The 23409-nt window shown below is 37.7% G+C and overlaps 1 protein-coding gene across 7 annotated transcripts in view; it reads right to left on the bottom strand.

The window, feature by feature from the left end:
- Nucleotides 1-22421, bottom strand: part of LOC113232871 (mediator of RNA polymerase II transcription subunit 12-like) — a 40925-nt gene extending 18504 nt beyond the window's left edge. For 3 of the 7 annotated variants that reach the window (XM_026467736.1, XM_026467737.1, XM_026467739.1), the window contains exons 1-27: nucleotides 22226-22421; nucleotides 21856-22015; nucleotides 21271-21462; nucleotides 20352-20459; nucleotides 20129-20230; nucleotides 19732-19912; nucleotides 19392-19570; nucleotides 18810-19189; nucleotides 18293-18442; nucleotides 18012-18099; nucleotides 17510-17652; nucleotides 16390-16543; nucleotides 15921-16028; nucleotides 15711-15848; nucleotides 14878-15020; nucleotides 12957-13093; nucleotides 11953-12035; nucleotides 11598-11804; nucleotides 11086-11198; nucleotides 8980-9162; nucleotides 8178-8322; nucleotides 6559-6748; nucleotides 5597-5688; nucleotides 5413-5521; nucleotides 4823-5049; nucleotides 3886-4068; nucleotides 148-288 (exon numbers count right to left, since the gene is read on the bottom strand). In XM_026467736.1, the coding sequence (XP_026323521.1) occupies nucleotides 148-288; nucleotides 3886-4068; nucleotides 4823-5049; nucleotides 5413-5521; nucleotides 5597-5688; nucleotides 6559-6748; nucleotides 8178-8322; nucleotides 8980-9162; nucleotides 11086-11198; nucleotides 11598-11804; nucleotides 11953-12035; nucleotides 12957-13093; nucleotides 14878-15020; nucleotides 15711-15848; nucleotides 15921-16028; nucleotides 16390-16543; nucleotides 17510-17652; nucleotides 18012-18099; nucleotides 18293-18442; nucleotides 18810-19189; nucleotides 19392-19570; nucleotides 19732-19912; nucleotides 20129-20230; nucleotides 20352-20459; nucleotides 21271-21462; nucleotides 21856-22015; nucleotides 22226-22414 (4225 nt within the window). In that variant the 5' untranslated portion in view covers nucleotides 22415-22421. Of the gene's footprint in view, nucleotides 1-147; nucleotides 289-3885; nucleotides 4069-4822; nucleotides 5050-5412; nucleotides 5522-5596; nucleotides 5689-6558; nucleotides 6749-8177; nucleotides 8323-8979; nucleotides 9163-11085; nucleotides 11199-11597; nucleotides 11805-11952; nucleotides 12036-12956; nucleotides 13094-14877; nucleotides 15021-15710; nucleotides 15849-15920; nucleotides 16029-16389; nucleotides 16544-17509; nucleotides 17653-18011; nucleotides 18100-18292; nucleotides 18443-18809; nucleotides 19190-19391; nucleotides 19571-19731; nucleotides 19913-20128; nucleotides 20231-20351; nucleotides 20460-21270; nucleotides 21463-21855; nucleotides 22016-22225 lie in introns of those variants that run through there. The other 4 variants (XM_026467738.1, XM_026467740.1, XM_026467741.1 and 1 more) reach the window with 4 other exon arrangements.
- Nucleotides 22422-23409: the final 988 nt, after the last annotated feature.

Raw genomic sequence — 23409 nt, 5'->3', positions numbered from 1 at the left:
GTTTGGATAGACTAATTGAAAAAACTATATATTGTGGGTTAGATTTCCTATACGTCTTCTATTTATGTACATGTTGGAATGTTGAATCTATATTTTATGCGAATCAAATTATTTTAGGGTGATACTGAGTATAAAGTAAAGTCATACTGAGAATAGCTTTTAACGTAGCCAGCACAGGTCCCACGCCGATGTTCTTGTGAGCAGCAGCGAGCAAATGCCTGTCGCAGGACAAACGCACGCCAGCTGCAGTACCGCCGGGGCCAGGGGAGGTTGATACACTGTATAAACCTGATATAAAGGTAGTTTATGCTGTATGAGTACTCGCTTGCACACTACTAACACTTACTATCAATAAATTTCTCCTTTATCAATTTAGACCGTTATGTCGAAGGTTGCAATGTAGGAAATGTATTAGAAAAAAAAAATTATTTGTAGAACACTAGAAATAAATGCAATTAATTATGTAATAAATTATAATACAGTATGATACTACTTATAATAAAGTATGATATTTCTCAGGTGTAAGATGTTTAAAACTCAAAATTTTCAAGTAGATTTTATAAATTCAAAAAACAGTTTTCTTATTTGAGGGGCGAGAGATTGGCGACCCGTAACACAGGTATTTAAAACCTGTCACGGTCACGCCAGTCATTTACTTAAGTAGTCGATATCACAAAATTGTAATAGGTTTGTTCCATTAATTTAATTAGCTCTTTAGCTGTTTTTATGAGTGAAAATAAATAAATATTATTATTACATATTTTTAAATTTATTGCATGATTTGGATACAAAGACTTTCGGGTTTTCAACATTGCAATTATTTATAACAAGAAAAAAACAGGTTTAGAACAAATTTAAAGTAAGTGACTATTTAAGAATTAATTTTTTTCAACGATATTAATAACGAAGTTGCAAGAACATAATGGAATGAAAAATATCATCATCTGAAATCATCATCAAAAATATCATGTGAAAAAAAAAATTTAAATTATAATAATAATAACGCAAGCACTCAACATAGCCCCGCACTAGGGAAACCCTGTGTCGCGGGTGCCATGGACACATGAACCTGTGAGGTCCCAGTGGCAGTCCGGCATGGTAACCGTTCGGCCACAGAGGTAGTTAACGTTAAGTAAAGTTACCAGTGTTGCTACGTGCAATTTTCAATTTCCCCATTTGCCTGCAGATTCTACTTTGTACGTACTTTACAAAATCGATGACGCTTTTAATTACACCAATTTCTGATTAATTTTTTTATATGATGCTAAGTGACGGGACGAATAAGTCGTTCGGGTGGAAAGCCACACGCCTGTTCATAGCAGTTGCAATCCCGCTCAGAGCATTAACTCGCAAGGATCTGAGGGGCACCGCGCGCCCGTCACCGTGAAACACAAGGTGACAAGACCCACGTGCCTGTAATTTACTAATTATTTAGATATTGTGACAACTTAAAATGTGTTCGTGAGAGTAGTTGATAGTAGCGCTCGATTAAGTTTGTAAAATCCAAATAGAGAACATACTTTATTTTTATTTACTTTTTACGTAATTTTAATCTTAGTAAGGAAATGGTATTTTTTTTTTTTTTTTTTATACCTGACAGGCAAATGACTCCACTCCACCTGATGTTAAGTGGAAAGTGGTATCCAAACGCGAAGGAACCTAGTGCAGCGATGGAATCCTCACTGCACTAGCCGCCTCCACCCTGCCTGCCTACAATATGCCTCTTCACGCCTCGTTTGAAGGACCCCATATCATAAGAGGGAGGGAAGACATGTGCCGGAAGGGAGTTCCATTTGTCAACCGTGCGGCAGAGAAAGGAGCCACCGAACCTTTTAGTACGCGATGGAATGCGGCAGGTAGTGAAACGGTGACTACGAAGGCCAGCACGCGTGCTTCTGAGCAGGAACGGGGAAGGGGGGATGAGGTTGAACAGCTCCTCAGAGCACTCACCATGGTACATGCGGTAAAAGGCGCTAAGCGATGCAACATCTCTACGCAGTTGCAGAGGTTCAAGGCGTGATGAGACCTCTTCGTCGCCTATAATTCTAGTAGCACGACGCTGTAATTTATCCAAGGCATCGAGTAGGTACTTGGCGGAGCCGTCCCACAAGTGCGAACAATACTCAACGCAAGACCGGACCTGTGTTTTGTACAGCAGGCATAACTGGTCCGGCGTGAAAAAACGTCGCACCTTGTTCAGGACTCCGAGTTTCCGTGAGGCTGTTTTGATCACAGATTCGATGTAGCTCCTTTGATTCAAATCACAGCAGATTTCCATACCGAGCAAGGTGAAACTGCTCTGAGGTGAAAGTGCTGTGCTCATCAGAGAAGGCATGGGAAGGAACGGCGACAATTTTGTTGTTAACGCGCAAACCTGTGTTTTCTTGGCGTTGAACTCAACAAGATTACTGGATCCCCATGCAGATATGAGGTCCAATATCCTATTGAGCTCAACGACAAGATCAGATCGCTCTCTGTCAGTATCGGCGCGCTCAGCTGCGGGGAATCCATGATATCCCCCATGAACAGTGCTATCATCTGCATAACAATGAATATTCCCAAGTGGAAGCATATCATTGATATGCAGAAGGAAAAGCGTGGGAGATAGGACGGATCCCTGCGGTACGCCGGCGTTCACATTCACGAACCTCGAAATGCTGCCGTCAGAAACGACGCGAATTCTCCGCTCACGAAGGAAATCGGCAATCCAGCTGCATAACTGGGCTGGCAAACCGTACGCCGGGAGCTTGGAGAGAAGAGCTTTGTGCCAGACCCGATCGAACGCTTTGGCTATATCGAGGCTAACAGCCAACGATTCGCCACGTTTGTCTATAGCCTCACCCCAAATATGCGATAAGTACGCTAGAAGGTCACCCGTTGATCGTTTCGGACGAAACCCATACTGCCGATCATTAATTATGGAGTGATCTTCTAGGTATTGGGTCAGTTGTTTATTAAGGATCCGCTCTAAAACCTTGCATATTATGGAAGTAATGGCCATGGGACGGTAATTATGCGGGTCTGATCGGTCGCCTTTTTTGGGAACTGGTTGCACATTAGCCTCTCTCCAAGAGTCCGGCACACGACCTGAAGAGAGCGACAGACGATACAGTCGCGTTAGCACGGGAGTCAACTCAGCTGCGCAATTCCTAAGTACAATCGCTGGGATACCATCAGGACCACTAGCTTTCCGGACGTCGAGAGACTGCAGCTGCGTACGCACATCGCATTGTCTGATACGAATATCAGACATCGTGTAGCCACAGTGAGGTAGAGTTGGTGGCTGTGCGTTACAGTCGTCGAGACAGGAGTTAGTCGCAAACAAATTTGCCAAGAGGTCGGCTTTATCTTGCGGCTTGTGGGCTAGATTGCCGTCAGAATATCTCAGCGGTGGCAGCGAGGGCTGGCAGAAGTTCGACGCAACGGCTCTGGCCAGACGCCAGTAGCTACGACTACCTGTGGGATGCGTCAAGAGTTCTTGGCCAACTCGTGCGACGCGCTGAGCATCCGCTCTGATGTACGCTCTTTTGCAAGACCTGGTGGCATTATTGTAGGCTGTTTTAAGTGAGTTCGTATTGGGATCGTCTGAAGCTAGACCCCTGATCCAAGCGCGGTATGCAGTCTGTTTGTTCTCAACAGCCACAGCACACTCGCGGTTGAACCAGCGGTTGCGCCTCCCTTTACTGACGAGATCCGAATGCGGGATGTAGTATTCCATCCCGATTAAGATCTCATCAGCAACGGCAGTCGCGCTAGCTGTTGGATCCACCTCACTAAAACAGCGCTGCCGCCAGGGAACGGATGCAAAATAGTCCCGCATACCGTCCCAATAACCATTTGGTTACTTTTTTGTGTTATGTAGTTTATAGTTAACATGCCTCCTACCTGGTTGCGGAGTGTCAACAGTCTTGAATAGCCTTAACAATAAATGACAAGTCAGTCTTGCCCCCGTGTCGGGCGAAGGAGCGTTTGCGGGGTTGCCGGAGACACCACCGCCGCCACAGGCTTTTAGAAGAGACGGAAGGGCTGCGTGGCGGACGAAGTCTTCTAGAGAGAAGCAGTGACGCGCTGAAACAGAACATATTGTGTGTAAACATACTAAACACCGCTTGAATTCAAACAAATTAATAACACAATAGTGTGAAAGATAACATTCGTGAAGACTAATATCAAGGTAATTTGTATAGATATAGCAGTAAATTATTTGAACTGTGAGTAATAATAGTATCGCTACAACACTAAAGGCGATAGGTACGTAAGTTTTGAGAGTGAGAATACATTTTATTAAATTTCCTATACTTAGACTAGAGTAGTTCATAAACTACGAACTGTTATTAATGGATTCCCGTCACTGACCGAAAAGAACCAGTTCTTGTTGCACGATTTTAATAGTTCACAGGTCTTTCTAGTTCAGTAGAAAATAGGAATTTACGGATCTTTCGCTGTTTTAGTACAAGTTCGAGTGTGATGCACGACTATATGCCAGTTCGTTTAAATCATTACGTAACTTAACTACGCAGTTGTATTTTGTCAGGGTGATTTTTATAGTACTGATTCCATATAAAATTGTAGTTTTAAATAATTAGTACTAAAGTGTTGCTATTAGTATTATTGACTTAATAGTACGTTCTAGAAGTACGAACAAATTCATTTAAATAAAAGTACCAGTTTGGAGCATTCGTTCAATGTCCGACGAAGGACAAGACCGAACTAGTTCAGTTGACCGATTGGATCGCTCATTCTAAAGAAATATAAGCAGTACGATTGTCTCTATTTCACATTGAACAAATTTATAACTCGCACAATACACTCTATTACTTACCAACAAGTATACAAGTAAACACTGCCAACGCATCATGAGCCGCGGCGTCATGCAAATCTCTATGGTGCAATAGGTCAGGGTACAACGGCGGTGGGGCGGTATGTGGTGGAGCGCCTGCGGGGTAATGCTGTGCGCCACATAGAGCCACTAAAGCTCCGAGCCATTCGGCTGCGAGGCTACTGCACCATGCTGTCATTTCCGCGCAGAGTACGCCCAGCTCGTTGACTCTACGTGGACAAATCATATTTTTGGAATTAATTGTACCCTCCAATACTATTTTTTTATCACCTTGTTACTTATAACTTTAATAGGCTAAAAATGGTGTTATCCGTGGGGTAAGACGCTATACGTTGAGATAAAAAAAAACAAAAAACGAAATTTTCTAGACATTAAATATTTCTTTAAACAGTTTTTTTTGTTTCTGACAAACAGCACTTTATACATTATTTACGTTCCGTTTTAAGTAAGTATAGGTTTTTTCAGTTACAGATACTTTTACCTAGCAGTTTTTTAGTTATATTGTCTAAGTTTTTTTTATCGACTATTTGTAAAATTTGTTGTTTAGCGAACTCTGCATGTGGTCAACTCACCGGTCATTGTCAACTTCGCGGCAAACCGCCAACATTGCGGAACAAACAAAGCTGTACCTGTTCACCGGAGACTCTGCCACTTGACGCGCCCATGCGATTTCAATTTTACCTGAAAGTATAATTCACGTATCAATAAGTTGGCCACTTAGTACAGACCCTTCAAATCGCCTAACAAAAACTTTACCTTTACGCGGATTCGTAAAAAATTCGCTTAAAAATTGTGGATTATAGACGTAACTGGACGGTGTAGGTGTTAGTGGGGAATAGAGAGCTTGCCTGTAAAAAAAAATCACACATACAAAAAGTTCACAAATGACAACTAATTTAATATTTACACAGTAACTATTTTTCTAGTAAACTAGAAAAATATTTACTCATTTTAAACGTCCCGCGCGGTTGTTGGATCTCACAAAGACACACACTGAAACACACACACACACATACCATCCACACACACATACACACACGCACACACACATTTATATTACATATTTTATACTCGTATATATTTATACATACTTTTAACTCAAAACACTCTCACTTACACACTTCCTCTACTATACACGCCTATAACATACATATTTTTTCCAATTATATTTATTTTCCAAGTAGTTAGCTCATAAGTCCTAATGTCCGTGGTGGGGGGCCTGGAAGCTATATGACAGGTTTCGACCTAGTTTAGATTCCAGCTCCCTCACAAACTATAATTAAATTACATTAGTTTAGTTATTACTATTATTGTCATACCTATAGTTTGTGATGAGAAATAAACGTTTTACTTTACTTTTTTTTTACTTTACTTTACAGTAAAAAAGCAACAAATGGATATCGGTGTTATAATCAGAATATGATATTAATGGGCTCATTCAGAGTGCAGACACGGGCGCGGCGGCGGGTGCTGACGCGAGATTACTTTCACAATGTCTTCCCTTTCACAGTGCCGAAGCAGCTACGAGCGGGTAGATCAACACAACGAAATCGCAAACAGACGCTAGACGCTAGACGAAGCACTGTGAAAGGTACGGGCGGACCGAGTTCATATCAAACCGCACCCGCGCCCCGCCCTCCGCCACTATGAATAAGGCCTATATTGCACATCACTCTAGAAAAAAACACGTCATAACATTTGATCTGTGTTACACTTACTTAATCTTAGGGTAAGCGTTGGCGAAGGTATCAGCATGTGGTGCGTGGCAGAGATGGGCTGCTGCCTTGTATAAATCATGTAGCTGCGCTAGCACACATCGCTCGGCTGACCCACAGTCGCCCGGGTTCACCACGCATTTGACCAATCGGCATAATTGTTCGAATACCGCTGACGTTTGTTCTACGCACACTGCCGAAAGAAGTAACTTTTAATTCATTATGTGGAAGTGTGAAAAATAAACCTTGTGGCTATTTAAGACTCAGTGGTGATTTAATCCGTTGACGAGGTTACCTGAATACAGCAATATTATAAAAGTGTGCTAAAGTAAAATCCATGAAACATTATATAGGGTTATTGTAAAATACTAACCGCCTCCCAGGACTGCATTAATAACTTCATAAACACAACTTTTGTTCCATGACTTTTAATTAGTCAAAATTTACTTTCATACAAAAATAAAAAAAATCTTTTTTTATAATACCAAGTGGGACAAGTCGTGTGTCTGGTGGTAAGATACACACATATCCATAACAGTTGCAGTGCCACTCAGCTTTTGATCGCAAAGATCTTAGGGGCACTGCCATTGCGCCCGTCACCCTGAGACTGAAGTTGACAAGTCCCATGTGCCTATAACATCACCACCACGCTTACCCTTCCAAACCGGAACGCAGAGCATTACCGCTTGGCGGCGGAAATAGGTAAAGTTAGTACTTCCCTGGACGAACTCTTTCACAAGGAGCTTTACTGCCACTAAATAATATTTAATAGATCGCTCTAAACAGTGATAACTCTGTGCAAAACGCAGGCGTCGTCTGAGGACGACGTTTGAACTTGCTACCTTACTGCCAAATACAGATCAAATAAGTGTCAGTACAAAAAAAACTGGAAATTGTATTATTGGTATATTATCATGTTTTGTCAAAAGTCACGGAACAAAGTTGTTGTTTATGATGTTAATAATCTAGTCCGGCAAGGTTGTTAGTATTTTAAATAACCCTGTATAATCCGTCTTTTTTGAAGCCGGAGTAAAATTACAGTTCATTGCGCAAGTGTTGCACGCTTTCAAGCACCTAGTGATTGGATTGGACTGTTCAGTCGATAAATATTATATCGACTGAACAGTGACTATTAGAACCATGCACAATTCGACAATTTCTGCGAAATTTTACTTTCTTTCACAATCTATCGATAAAACTGTCAACAACAATTATATGGCCATTTAAAATTTTACTAAAACTCACAAACCTGCAAATCGTCGCATAGCAAACAACACCGGTTAAATAATTTCGAGCGATTTTAAAGGAGAGTGAAAAAACTGCATCTGTTATTGTATACAAGACTTTCAAGCTATTGTTAATAAGGTGTTTCATTTACGAATAACCAATAATTGTATGTATGGTGGTTATATATTTTTTCATTAATGTTCTCTTGTTTCATTTTGACTTCAGCAACATTAAAAAGTAAAAACCGCCAAAGCGACAAAATGTAATTTTACTTCGGCTTCAAAAAAGACAGACTATAGTAACTTGTATATAGAGAGATACTGATTAATAATGAAACAAATCATGGTTATCGTAAAATTAAATTGCAACATAAAAATATTAAACCTGTATCTTACACAACAAACACGAGTGGTATCTCCGCAAAGCGCCGACCGTATAAAGGGCAAGAGCCGAAGTGTACGCCCGTGGGGCTGCTAGACCACTGCTCGGCGCACCGCGTGATATTAACGCTCCTTCCACTTCTGATAGCTCTTTTAGTATCTAGAACAAATACGTTATGAATATAACAAGAGTTGGTGTGAACATCATACATGTACACAATTGCAGGAGTAAAATAATTTCTTGGTATGATTCAGAAATGATTTCGAAAACACATTAGTTAGAAATGAGAAACACGCACAGTTAGTGCTCAAATTAAATTTTGTACGTGATGTTCTTTATTGTTAATTTTTGTTTTCACCATGCTCAAAAGATTGCAGTCACTAAATTTTCTTAAACTAATTCCCATATTACAGAAATATTATAAGACACCTAGTACCATAATATTGAACTATGTAGTAAAGAGCTATCATTAAAGCGTGAAACACATCGAGATTGGGTACCGGTCGGGCGCGTGTCGGGTGGAGCTCCGTGTGTTTATATGGACGACCACACACCACACGCGGGCGCGAGACCCGACCTGCGCCCGTCTCGACACGCGCCCGAACGGCACTCGCCGTGTGTTTCACGCTTAAACCATCTAAACATGGTCTAAATTGTGTAAAGAGAGTCATCTACGTAAGATTCGTAACCACTTTCGCTAATTTTATGTTTGATTAAACAATACTTTACTACCGCATTCCAATTGAGAGATTGTGTGTGCACAAACTATATTACCTAAATTCAACAATGCGAGGGCGCATGAATTATTCTTCTTACCTGTATGCAAGTGTCAATAAGTCCATGAACATTAAGCGCGATTTCACACAAGTCGAGAGCGAACGCGACATGCTCGGGCTGCGGAAGGTATGATGTGGCACCACTTGAGAACGCTGCTAGGGCTTCGCATACCGCGCCGCCTACAGCCCATGAAACTGCCCCTTGTTCATACATTGACATTGACTGAAAATAAGCAGCTTTTATTTAACCAACAAAACAAGATTATACAAGGTAATCACTAACAAGGTAATCGATATTAGGGTAACCATTCTGGAGAGTTAAATCTTTGGGTAAAGATTTATTTGTAAGTCAATGGGCAAAGAAAAATTATTTCATTGAAAGTTCTATCTTTTTTTTTCAAAAATGGAACTCAATACGTAGAAAAAACTTGAATGGTAACTAAAAATTCTCCTGTATGAGGTCCAACTCTATTTAATTTCGATTACAGGTTCCTTACCACGGTCCGTCATTCATTCAGAGATTCAGAAATAATATGTTCAGTATGATTATGGTGTAAAATGTTATGTTAAAGTTTTACCATATTTGCATCGGCTGAGTTTACACTTAGCATCGGTATGACCCGGTCGTAGACTATTAAGACTTACTTTATATTAGATTGTTATCTATTACTATACCCACACATCGACTATTACCTACTTTTTGCTGACATAATATGTGAAATGCTAAACTGAAATTCAATAGGAAATGAAACTATTTTTCCGGATTTAAATCGCGTATATTTGTTTTTTCATACAAACCGACGTTTCGGGGGTGACGTTGACTGAGGTGGTACGGTCTTCAATCAGTTATGTCTAATATTGATGCAAACCACCATATTTTTTCACTACAGTTATTAATTAAATATCTTATTTTTAATTTTACAAAGAAAATATTCCAATTTACGCTACATTAAGTTTTACAAATTATTTTATTGAATGAATTTTTATTAAGTTCAATTTATTATTAATTAACAGAAATTAGAATAAACTAAAACATATTAATTAGTACTACAGTCCTATGTCTGTTTGGGATTTTTCATTAGAGGAAATACTGGATCCCAAACTGGTGGTACAGAGAAATCAACTTCCCTGTTGAAATTAGGATGTTTTTTAATATACTGTACAGTATACTGGTTAGATAACGGACTTCTTTTGCAAGGACCTGGGGTTTGTCAAACTCCATTGAATGTGTAGGTTTATCCATAACATGCTCGCTGACTGCAGACTTGTTTACGCGACGGTGTTTGACATCAGCTATATGTTCTTTGACGCGGGTACAAATACTTCGCTTTGTTTGTCCAATATAAGAGAGACCACACTCACAGTCAAGCTTGTAAACTCCTGCATCCTGTAAGGGGATGTTACAATTCACGAGTCTCAGAAACTGAGAAATCTTCCTCAGGGGCTTGAAATAGGTCTTGATACTCCTGCCTGGCCTGAGGACTTTTCCGATCTTGTCTGTAACACCTCTCACGTAAGGTAAGATGGCAGGTCTTCGCTCGACTGTTGGTGGTTTCACACGAGGCCTGCGGCATTGGCGTGGAATCTTCAACTTATTAGAATTTAGAATTATTTATTAATTAATAATAAATTGAACTTAATAAATATTCATTCAATAAAATAATTTGTAAAACGTAATGTAGCGTAAATTGGAATGTTTCTTTGTAAAATTAAAAATAAGGTATTTAATTAATAACTTTTGTAACTGTAGTGAAAAAATAGGATGGTTTGCATTAATATTAGACATAACTGGTTGATGACTGTACCACCACAGTCAACCGTGACCATGGGACCTGTAAAGGGTCCGAAACGTCGGTTTGTATGAAAAAACAAATATACGCGATTTAAATCCGGAAAAATACTTTCATTTACTATGTGTAACAATCTCGAAAACCTAAGAACTCGATATGAAGTTCAATAATTTTTGTTTTCTTATTGCTGTTATGAATATTAAGCGTCGAGATCCACGTACTGAATATAAGGAGAAGAGTCACAAAAGATCGTACTGCGGTAAGATACCAGTAATTAATAATAATCGTTTAGTGAATAATTACGGAAGTCTATTTGACCGCGTACAGTTTGTGTGCAAAAAAAGTAAAAAAATTACCTGAAACTTTTGAGTAACAGCTTCAAAGTTAAATTCGCTTCTGGAATGTTTCTTAATCTTTCCACCTTCAGCGACATCGATAGAGAATTTCTTAGAGAATAACTTACAGATTTCTGAAACCAACGGCACACAATAAGTAAACTTCAAGATAACATTTTGGAAAGTATCTTTTTCTGTTCATAGTGTCGTCCTGGACGCGGGTGACGATCTGGGAACGGCGAACCGAAGTCTCGTGAGCAAAAGCTCCATTTGCATAAGGCTCATGTCAATACATTGTGGTGGAATGGTATTCCGGAGAATTCTCGTGTATGTTCGGCATGAAACAGATCTAGACTGAACACTTACTAAACTCGAGACGCGATTGTGAGAATTCTCGCGCAGTGAAATGAAATTGGCGCTTACAATATATCCATTCGCAATGTAAATAGAGCAAGAGTCATCACGGTACGGGTACGGGAGAGATATATTTACTATATTTCAGTGGCAATTCTAAATGGAGTGTTCAAATGTACCTTTGGTCATTTTTTTAACGACATGCTTAGCCTCATCCCGTTGTCGTCCGACGCCGTACAGCAGTATGTGCCGTTGGTTGGCGTCGTGCGGTGTGTGGTCCGGCTCGGCGGGCGGCAAAGGGAAGTGCATCGTGTAGTGGTAATGCCGCGACACTGACGCCGGTGTTGGGCAGACACTCGACGGGCCTGCGCTTGTTGTACGCATACCTGAACAAAGTCATCTAATATTCCAAAACGACCTAAATAAAAAAGGGCACGAGAGTTGCAGCTTTTTTGACTGCCAAATAAAGTCAGTAAGGAGCTAGAGCAATATGACTTGTTCAAGCGACTTTAAAAAGAAAGTTCAAACACTTGCCTGGCACAGACATTGGTCCCATTCCCATGGATTGCATACCGGGTATGCTCATCCCACTTGGTCCCATCATTGGCGAATTTACGCTGCAACGAAATAGAGTTTTCTGGAAATGAAACTATTTTTTCGGATCTAAATTGTCTCATGGTCATGGTCCTTGTAAAGGGCCCGAAACGTAAGTTGTGAAAAAACACAAACACGATTCAGATCGGAAAAAATAGCTTAATTTCCAATGTGTAACAATCGCGAAAATGTTAGAATTCGAAATAGTTTATTTTTATGCATCGATATGTTAACGTTTTTTTATTTACTCGTCGATATTATTTAGTTTTTATATAAATCAAAATTACTAAATGTTGTAGTACAAGTTTCAGCTTTCTAATCGAATCGGAGCATAATTTTTTTCTTGGGTAATTTAAATTGATTTTTTAATTATTATTAAGAAACGCAAAATGTTATTCAAAAATTTAGTAGCAATCTCCAGATGCTCCACAGGGCTGCTGGGTTCATGATTCGTATGCAGATTGTGCGTGTTGTTGGCCACTAGCTCTACCACATCAAACTTTTGATGACTATATGTTGCTACTGTCATTATTTATATTTTGTTTCACTATTTTAAGTAAACATTCGCGGAGAATTAGAGTTTGACTCATTAGCAACTTGAATCTTTCGAAAATGTAAAAAACTGTAGATTTTCGATCTAAGTTTTTGCTTTCATTTCGGTGTGAGGATAAATTAAATTCTTTCACGCTCGAGAGAACGTGTATGATTTGGTTATTTATTTTTAAGGAAAAGTTATAAACAGCTTTAGCGCGATCAAAACCTTCAAACGTTGAAGTCTTTGCCAAAGTCCAACATTGAAAGTACAAATGTTTCCAAAAACATAGAAATTTCTAAGACACCGCTATATTCAGGTATGTAGTTCATAGGTTGTTGCGTAGGATACGACTCCACTGAGAACTCATAGAAGTCTTAGCATCGATTTTAAACACAACCTATACACTCACCTATGGGAAGGTTCTCCAGGATCCTTAGGACTGTCGGGTGCATCCATAGAATTTTGCTGATCTTCTTTGATATGTTGCAATAATTTATCTAAATCATCGTCTATTTTCGAGTCATCTAGATCCATTCGAACGTTTTCCTGTTAACATTTATAAGTTTATAAAAAGAAAAATTATCTATACAATATAAACCAAGTTAAAAGAATGAAATAGCTACAGTCTGTTACAATACAAAAAGTAAACAAACCTGTTTGGTTAAAATTCTAAAGCAATCACTCAATAAATCGAATAAGTAACACTTTCACGTATATCATTACTTTTTCCAACAATATTCATTTGAATAGTATCGTCAAATCGTATTTCAAAAATGGTAGTTCAAAAGTGAAGTTATTTTTCAACTTTACTTCTATGACTTGTCTACGATTGCATAGTGCAGGACGGAAAAAAACATTACGTTTATTCAATTAAAGTCTTTGTAATCGATTGGTAAATCGAAAATTTCAATCGCAATCGAACGAGTATCTAAGTGTAAATATTTGAAGGAGGATTTAAAATTAAGATTTCAGAAAATTTTAATATATGCTTTTATAGGTTATGTATTTTTACTATTCATGTAAGGATAACAGCTAGTATGACTCAATTAAATAAATCGATTCATTCAATTAATTAATCGAATTTTAGTTTGCATTACAATTGGCCATCACTAAATAGTGATGAAAGAGACTCAGTCTTTTAAGGCCTTTTAAAAAACCTCGACTAATTTTCAACGCCTCACGACTAGTCTAGTCTTTTAACCTGAGGGTTAAAAGTCTTCAGTTTTAGTCTTATGACTCAAGATTTGAGAGTCTTGAGTCATAAGACTAAAACTGAAGACTAATTCGAGTCGAAGTCTTTTAACCCTAGGAAGCTTAAAAGACTTATAGGACTAAAACGACTAAAAGGACTGGCGCCTCATAGTCTCGGGAGTCGCGAGTCATGAGCCGTATGGCGTGATTTTATTTCTACCCACAAGGTATTTATTTTACGATTTTTATTATAAGTAAATAAACGGATTATTTACTACATACTAATTACGTCATTTTTATTTATAAACTTCGGGTTTAATAAGACATAAAATAGGTATAAGTCTTTTGCAAACAACTCGAGTCGTTCAAGTCTTTCAAGTAATTTAAGTCGTTTAAGGTCTTTTGAGTCTTTTCGTATTCTAGAACTCTACTCAACGCTCAAGTCAGGATTTGAGCAGACTTGAGTATGATTTCAAGCACTGGAAATACGACACTAATGGCAAGAACTTGAGTATGATTGTCGGTGCTCACTGCAATACTCAAGTCCTGACTTGAGTATTGAGTAGAGTTTTGGAATACGACCTTAAGTATAACGACATAATTTTTTTTAGTTAACAAATCTCGAATCCCCAGTCTTAATTTTAGAGTCGAGTTCTGTAAAACAGAGTCGAGTCGTTATAAAACGCCTTAAAAGATTGAGTCTCTTTCATCTCTATCACTAAACCATCTATGGTCAGGTCAGTGACTTGTTTGTTTACTTTTTGTTTAAAATGGATTGAAACGAAGTACAGTTATTATTTACGTAAACCTGCCAGAAAGCGGGTGTAAACATTAACATCGCGACTCATCATCTATTTACTATGAACACCTCATACCTTTGGTATAATAAAACCACGTACATGAAAATAAAACGAAATATATGAAAGAAATTATGCGTATGTGATGCGTGAGTATATTATACTTTAAACTTTTTAACCATTTAAGCATAAATAAGTTATAGACCAATTTCGTTCGTAGAATGTTTAAACCTGAAAAGTCGTCATTTACAAATGTGACCTATATGTTCAAAGTTTGTGCTCTAACTTTAGGTATAAAAAAGTTTTTCTAGGTTCTAGTTAGTTTCAGCTAGTTTAACAAACCTCCATTTTAGGCTTCAGGTCAATGCCGGCAAAGATGTCATCGTCCATATTATGATTAGTTCCAGAACTATTCGCAGGAGGCGCCACTGTGTGGCAGTTTGCTGTGCCAGACGATGCCGGCTCCGTAGGAGAAATTAAATCGCCTGGAGCAAACAAATTGTAAGAACATTTGGAGATAAATTTAATTTGTAACTGACGCCAGTTATATTATTATTTTGCATTTCTAATAATTAAATTGTTATGCTCTGTTGTTGTTTCGAGTAATTCAAGAATTGGTTTTAAGTCTATTAAGAATTGCAAATCGTGTCTATTATGAAATTGGCGCCTGTAATCTTAAAAAATTTGACTCTCTCATTTAAGTTAAAGGTGAAGTGAGACCTGAAATGACGTTTTGACGTATTTCGACCACACGGAAAATCGGTTATTTGACGTTAAAAGTACGAATTCAACTTGTTTTCTTAAAAATGAAAACAGAAGATACCGGTACTAAACTATGAGACCCGAAATATGATTGACTACACTTCGGCCGATAAAAAAACAGAAGTTCCGCAAAATTTTCACTTTTTACTACGTTCAGTAAAAATCAGTTTCATTCAATTGTTATTAGAGATGTTCCGATGTTATTACGATGTGACCGTGTTCCGTAATAAATACGTCAGATAACTACGAAATTATTTTACTGTGAGATGGTATATTTTTTTCTCAAAACGCAAATGTTTCAATGTCGCATAATGGATTTCTCTGCGTCCACCTTACCCTCTTCAAAAGTAACTACAAAACAAGCGATAATCGTTTCCGGTTTATAAAATTAATAACAGAATGGAGCAACTCACCCCTAGAGATAAGCGTGCACATGTAGGCATCATGTGAAAACACGTCTCGTCGAATTAATTCTCCGAATAAATGCACTAAATTCGCGAACTGTTGTCTATTGCCCGGTGGAGGGCTTGGACTTTCGTCTGAAAAAGAGACTATTTTTAAGAACCTTGATAAGTTTAGTCCAGGACAGCATTTAATGTTTGTTTCACGCATGGTAATATTACCTAATACTGGAGCATCGTTGTCTAAGAATCTAAGAAGGAGGTTTTGAAAGATAGGCGGACCGTTGTAAAGACCCTGACCGGAGCTTACTGATTCCTTGTCATCTGAACCTGTCAAGTATAAAAATTACTAACGTTATCGAAGTATGATAAAATGGATCATTGTACTTGTACAAACAATATAAAAAAATAAGGATTATTGAATTAGTGACAAGTCACAATGATGCTAAAATGTCATATCTTTTTAATAAAAAGTTACATTGTCCAGTACTAACTGTATACCTAGGAGCAGATAGATAAAGGAAGTATACATATCTAACTCTAATCAGATAGATACAGGGAATACACAGTGTGTTTTTAAACTGAGACAGTATGGGGAAATCCGAATCCAAAGAAGATACAAGGAACCTGTCTTAGGAATCATTAAATCGTTTTTTGTGAAAACAATTTTCAAACAGAATTTATCACCTACCCGTAGCGTGATGGTCATGGTGCTGATGTAACAGCTGATGCTGTCGTTTGTCGAGCAGCGCGGCGGCCGCCATTGCGCGGTGCTCGCCCCACCGTGCACCGCATACCGCCCATTCGCATAGCACTTTCACTACTGCATAGGAGCACGGCCATTCCTGCGTAAAAATAAAATCCATGAGGCAAAACATTCGTATGTATGTTTAACTGAATACAAGGGAGTTCTGTTTACTAAAACGTTACTAGTTATCTGGAGGTTTTTCATAAATTATAGAAAAGTAAAATAAAATTAATAGCACTGGAATTTCTCCATTAAAATGCGTATATATTTAGCGCGATTGCCCATTGCACCCGATTCGAATTTGTTCCGAAACCGACTATACAAATTTAGAGAACTCGGACGCACTTCGGATGTTGTTTTGCAATGGTATTTGTGAACCGATTTTCATGATTCTTTTTTTGTTGGAAAGGGGGTACTTCCATAGTGGTCCCATTTCATTTTGAAGGAAATCATCCACCTCAAAAGGTGGCTGTTCACGCATGAAGATTCATTTTTATAAATAGCGCCTAACTTTAATTTAGGAGCAATTACTTTTAGCAATTATTTAGTTGATTTTGCTATTTCATCAATTCAAGGCGTTTTTCCCTCGATATACTTTGAGTAGTGTAGTAGTGAGAACCTATTTTTATTATCTGCAGTATCAAGTGCTGTATAGTGGCGAACTAGGGGATATTTCAATGAAACTTAGCAAATTGACGTAATTCCACGTACTTTTGAGGTCGGTTTTTTTAGTACTCTGTGCTGAGATTATTTATTACTTATTCAATTTATCATGAAAATCTCCACATGATCGGCGACTTGTTAGTTGACTACCCAAGTTTGCATTTTACTGGCGCAAATGTAGCTTTTATTGTTTTAAAATGTGCCAGATAACCAGACCAATTAATTACCCGGTTTCAAACTAGGGAATTCCCTGTACTATGAGTTGTAAAATTATTCAACACACAATACATTTTTATTTTCAATTAATTATATGGTTTTAAATAGGACTGATGTTAGATTAAGATATCGAATTAAGGTCAACACTTTTCTTACCTAAAACTTGTAACAGGTTTTCACTTACTTGGTCTTTGGTATCAACAGCGTCTTTGGAAGGCGGCGTGCAGTTGGCGAACACTTCTTTGTAGAGGGTGTCCAAGTTATTATTTTGGTCCACACGGTCGAAGCAATGTCTGTCTAGGGCTTCTAATACCGCTAGAACGCGAGCTGATGAAAAAAGGGCAACATTTTTAAACTTAATAAACGAGACTTTAATATTTATTTTATTGGATATCGTGATGTTTTTACTATCATGATATTCAAAATATATTTTTTGTGAAAATACTCCACTAATTTGTTGCCAATATTGATACACTTATTAACGAACACAAAGAAAAACTCCTTCGATCAGGCCGAACTCGAACCAGCGAACTCGCCAAACCGTGACTCTCGCTCTACCAACTAAGCTTTGGAACGAGGCAGGTAGTTCTTTGTTTTTGGTTTTAAAGGTAAGTTTTTTTGTAATATCACTTGTGAGCAACCTATGAAAATTCTGCATCATTTTGTTCAGTTTACAATGTACTTACCTTGCGAGCTGGTTTGCCATTTGTCAGTGCACCATTTGCTTTCAGCTTTTTTGCTTCTTGCTGCAATTTCTTGCTCAGATTCATACACCTGTGTACAACAATATTAAAAGTGATTGACGAAGTATATACTACCAAAAGTAAATAACTAGTAGACCAGTGTATATTTGGAGATTCTGAAAGAAAAAAATTACTTACGAGGCACAAGACTAAGTGAGGGAGCTAATTGTCGATGTTTGTATTATAAGCTATTACCAAAAGTAATGGATGGAGTCTATACTGACCATTCGCCGATGTTCCTCTGTGAGAGAAGAGTCCATGTGTGGCATGGGAAGTGCTGACGGTGGCAGCGGTAATAGGTCCAGCGGTGAACCTTGCAGGTGCGATCCGCAGCCCGACCATACCATCGCCGTTGGGCATTCGATACAGATTATCTGATTACAACATTTGAGTTTAATTATGCTTGCGCTTTTCATTGCTGACTCAGACCAAAGAACTATAAACAAACTCATGCATGACGCACAATTATCACATAAATCAGCAAATAATCATTATGTTAAAAATTAAGACTGAGAGTTTTTAATAGTCTGATTGGCAGTGGTACTCATTCAGAAAACTAACTAACTTTTCCAAAGAGCACTTGTATTTTCTATTTTCTTGTAGCGTAATTGAATGACACTATTGTGTGTGTGATTGAATTACAAATTTTTATAGATGTAAAACTTTGATGAGTATGCATAACAGAAGGGTGTGTGTGTTTTTACTTGTAAGTTTAGAAGATTGACCAGAACAAAGACTTACTTGCAATATAGTGGCCAATTGTATTATAACATCTCTATGATACGCGCAGTTCAATATTTCTCCAAAACCAACTTGCACGGGGTTTAAAGATGCTGTTATGACTGAAGTAATTGTAGGTTTATTGTCTCTAGGTGGAGATTCGTTTTCTTCTTTTACTTGCACTTCCATAGGTTGGGTAGGGTTAGGGGTGCCTAAGGAATGGGTAGGGTTAGGGGTACCTAGGGAATGATTAGGATTAGGTGTACCAAGAGAGTTGGCGTTAAGGGTTCCTTGATTCTGGTCGGCGGGCGTGGCGGAACGCTTTATTTGAGATATGTTGAGTTTCACATCGCCGTTCGGTGTTTCGTTGGGGGCTGGAGACAAGGGCACACCGTTTGTGTCTACAAACAAAAATAATTTTGTTTTTTTTACTGTTTTTCATGGGTACGTTAACTTTTGTCGTTATTTCTTTTTATCAATTATTTTTTAATGTCGTGCAACATACTACTATTATCTACACCTCTCTTCGTTTCTTTCTTTCCCTCCTCTCTTCCCCTGACATTCTTCCTTTTTTACCTCGCTGATATTTGAAAGAAATCTTACCAGTTCTATCAGCCTGTTTGGAGAACACAGCCGGTTGATTCAACGTTCGTAGCGTGGTCTCGGAAAGGACCGAGCATATCGCCGCGGCTTTCTTAGCACAGGTGGTCGCCAATCGACGAGATAGGCCCTCGCAACAGACAAACTCGCACATGTGTTGTAAAGCCAGCGGCAGGAACAGCCTGGGTGAACAGGACGCAGTTTATAACATTGGTACCCGACGCGGGGTGGGTGCTTGTATGAAGTTATAAATTCTTGACATGGGCATGTTTTTTGTTTTTTTTTCAGGGATACAACACAAAACATTCGAAAAATGACGAGTGAACTTTCATTTTAAACTTACCTCAAAAGTCCATCATCAGGTGCCCTCTTGTCCAGAAGCTCAATTATCCACGTGAGGAAGTCATGTCTGTCCAACAAGCCCTCATCAAGCAAGTACTTGGCGAGACGTGTGCAGTAGTTCCACAATCTGAGTGCTTGCCGCCAGTCTATACTTTCGGAACCTGGTGTGGTTGAGCCCAGTGCTAGAAATTTCAACATTATCAGTGGGCTTTACGTTACATACACAAAAAGTTTTATCTATATTTCTTCTTATATTTATTAAAATGAAATATGAGTAAACAAAGAGTGGGGGGGGGGGGAGAGAGAGAGAGAGAGAGAGAGAGAGAGAGAGAGAGAGAGAGAGTTTGCTTCTATATGTAGGTTTATTGCTATTTTTAAAGTGAAATAAGTTTACTTACTACTAGTATTTCCAGGAGAATGCATAGAGTTTGGAATAGTTGAGTTAGGAGTAGAGCTTCCAGGTGGATTTCCAGATGAACTGTGGCTTGGAGTACCTTGACCTTATAATTTTAACAGCACAAGAATATTTTTTAATAGTGACTACATAATTTAGACAATAATTAAGGATTTGAAAGAATAACACAAAACAAACTTTATTAGCAAATTTAATAGGAAGCATACCTGACTGTGATGGAGGAGTTTTCTCATTCCCAGGAATAGCACTTTGGTAATGTTCTGCTAATTTTGGTATTTGGTCCTTTAGGAACTTTATTAATGTAGTAGTCCATTCTAAAAGAAAGTATTGGTACAGTGGTCAGGAAACAAAATAATTGTTTAATTTAAATATACCGCTAACATTTTATTACAATGTTTTATTATTTTGTAAGTTTTAAATATTACAAGGGCATTTGCACCAAAGTGGCAACAGTTTTAAGACTTAACTTTGTTTGATTTTTAAAACAAAATATATTTAGGTACCAAATACCTGTACCTGTTTCATAGGTACTTGCTTAATTATCATTAGCTTTTAAGAACTTTCGTAAATTGAGAGTAACATCTTAGGTCAGTACTGTTACAAAAACTGGTTTGCAGTGACTATTGCATTGGTTCAAATTTTTGAAGTATTTTTGTTATATGATTAATTTACAGATACCAAAGTTGATTATAGATACAAACTGAATGCATTGGGAAATATATTATAACAAAGAGTACTAAATAATTTTGGTGGAAATATGTATAACTGTATCTAGTAAGTTAAAGATTCAAATATGCACCATAGTGTCGAGGTTCTCGCGATTGTTACACATAGGAAATGAAACTATTTTTTCAGATCAAAATTTTTGGGACCTGTAAAGGGCCTCGAAATATTGGTGTTTGAAAAAAAAAAGAGTAATTTAGATGTGAAAAATAGTTTAACTTCCTATATGCACCATAGTGTTTATATCCTCAATGTGTATAAAGTTACATTCCAGAACTTCGGTCTTCTGAATTTCTATTACCAGTGCCAGAACACATGTCACTGAATCAAACACAATCAATAGCTTCAGCTGTCCACAAAAGCACTATTTTTGTTTCTTAAATAAGTACAAGAATACCTCACCTGTAGTGGGATCTGGAAGCTGTCTCTTTTTTATCTTAGCCTCAGACACTGCAACTGTATAAGCAGAGCTCAGTTTAATGAACCATGCAGCCCTAGGCATCGCCACTTGGTACTCCGTCAATGTGATGAAGATTTCTTCTTTTTTATTGAAATTTGGAGCCTTCTTAGCCAGTTGAGAAAGGGGCTTACTACCTGTCATGGAGAAAAATGTTTGATTTGAAATAAAGGTGAAATTTTAATATACTTTTTAAATCACAAAGACATTTAAACTAAACAGGCTTTTGGGATTAGAAATAGTTTACATGGTACCAATTAAAAGTTTATTAAAAAGAATTGCTCAATAGAATCACTTATTTTTGCAGAAGAAACTCAGGGAATAAAAAGTACTTCCTCCATAGGAACCAATGTGAATAAAGCGTTAATTAATGTGTATGCTTGATACTCTGTGAAATGACTATTCTCAAAATTAGCTTAGTTTTCACAGTGCATTAATTCTTAACTCTAACACTGTTTAAATATATTTACAATAAATAAATTGATAAACAGGAGTGAGAGAATGAAAACATACTTTTTTTAATTTCTTACCAGCTAAGTCTTTGAACCAAGCTTCAATCTGAGCTTTGGTGCGAGCTGTGGCGGGCCAGAAGTTATCTTTAGGATTCACTTGCTGTCTTTTCCGACCACAATCTGGAAGTGTGTTCAGCTCCTCTTTCTTTGACAGAATGCCAGAGAAAAATTGGCCAATCTGTAAACATAGATAAATATAATTTAATAAAACTAAAAGTAAATCTTAAAGTGTATACATTAGTTCAGTAGCTCATTTTGATGAAGATTTTTATAAACACACTTGTATTATTAGCAATTTTTTATGTGTGCCTATTGCCTTCCTTAGAAAGTATCATCTCAATTATGAAACTTGGATCATGAGAAAACAAAAAGGCTATCAAGTTGTTACCTTGGACGAGGAGTAGTTGAAATTCCTGGCCGTACCAAACTCGTCACTGGACTGTGGTGTCGTCGAGAAGCCATGTTTTACGTTCGTGGACGTAAGCTCGTCCTCTTTTTGACGCGGTTCTTGCGGATATACGTCTGGAGGCCCCAGCCGGGGCCTCTTTAGTGGCCGTTTTTCGTACATGATCCCCATGGTGTCGGGAGATACAGATTTATCTAAACCCAAGTAAATCACGTCATAAATAACAACTAAATAAAGAGACAACTTTAAACGTATTTTTTTATAAGTGTTCTGGTCACTCACCTTTCATTTAATCACTATTAAGTACGCACATGATTATAATTATTTAATTTGCCTAAATAAATAAAGAAAAATATATGAAATACATAGACATAAAACAATACAGTGATCTAAAAAATTGAAGAAGCAATTTCTGTATATTCTGTGACGTTTGCATGAGTACTTTTTTAACGCCAATTTCAATAATTTTACTAGCTTCAGAGACAGTTATTTGCTAATGTAGTGTGTAGTTCAAAAGTAGGACACGAACTCTAGTCTAGTAAAAGCCTAGTTTTGATTTATTTGACAAGGTATACATGAATTTTATACTTATGTTATGCATAGCAAAACATTTTACGTGCTAATTTCACGAATTACAAAGATTATTTATAAAAATTAAGTGAACGCTCTCTTAAATAAAACTAAAACAATTATTTTTAGAATTACCGGTTTTTTTTAATTATCAACATTATTAATTCGCTCTGGACCTCTTGGAGGGAAAAGTGTCGTTTTTATTTTGACTTTCAATTATTTTGTGAAATCTAGTTTAAAGTGGAATAGGATAGTGCTATTGTGCCTTAATCGAAGATTAAAACGTGAAATTATACGAATCTCGAACTAAAATATCCGTATCGGCCCGTTCTAAGGAATCCCGAGTCAATCCAAGCACGCTGCTGCCTCAAATTGCCTATCCTCTTTGTGGCGGCCATATTTAAAGAAACATAATTAAACTTCATGTTTACGCTTTACCAAAGCCTTAATAAAAAAAAAATAAAAAAAAACAACTTTAAAAATGTCAAATCGAATATTATACGACCAAACTACGAGTTAATTTGTCAAAATTTCTAATTTTCATTTGTAGTGTAATCCGTTGTAATAAGACAGTGTTACTTGTCTGTGATGACTAT

Source organism: Hyposmocoma kahamanoa, unplaced genomic scaffold, assembly GCF_003589595.1.
Source record: "Hyposmocoma kahamanoa isolate Upper Pololo Valley unplaced genomic scaffold, ASM358959v1 78, whole genome shotgun sequence".
Taxonomy (NCBI): domain Eukaryota; kingdom Metazoa; phylum Arthropoda; class Insecta; order Lepidoptera; family Cosmopterigidae; genus Hyposmocoma; species Hyposmocoma kahamanoa.
Note: the sequence above shows the minus strand (reverse complement) of the source record. Positions and strands in the feature narration are given on the sequence as shown.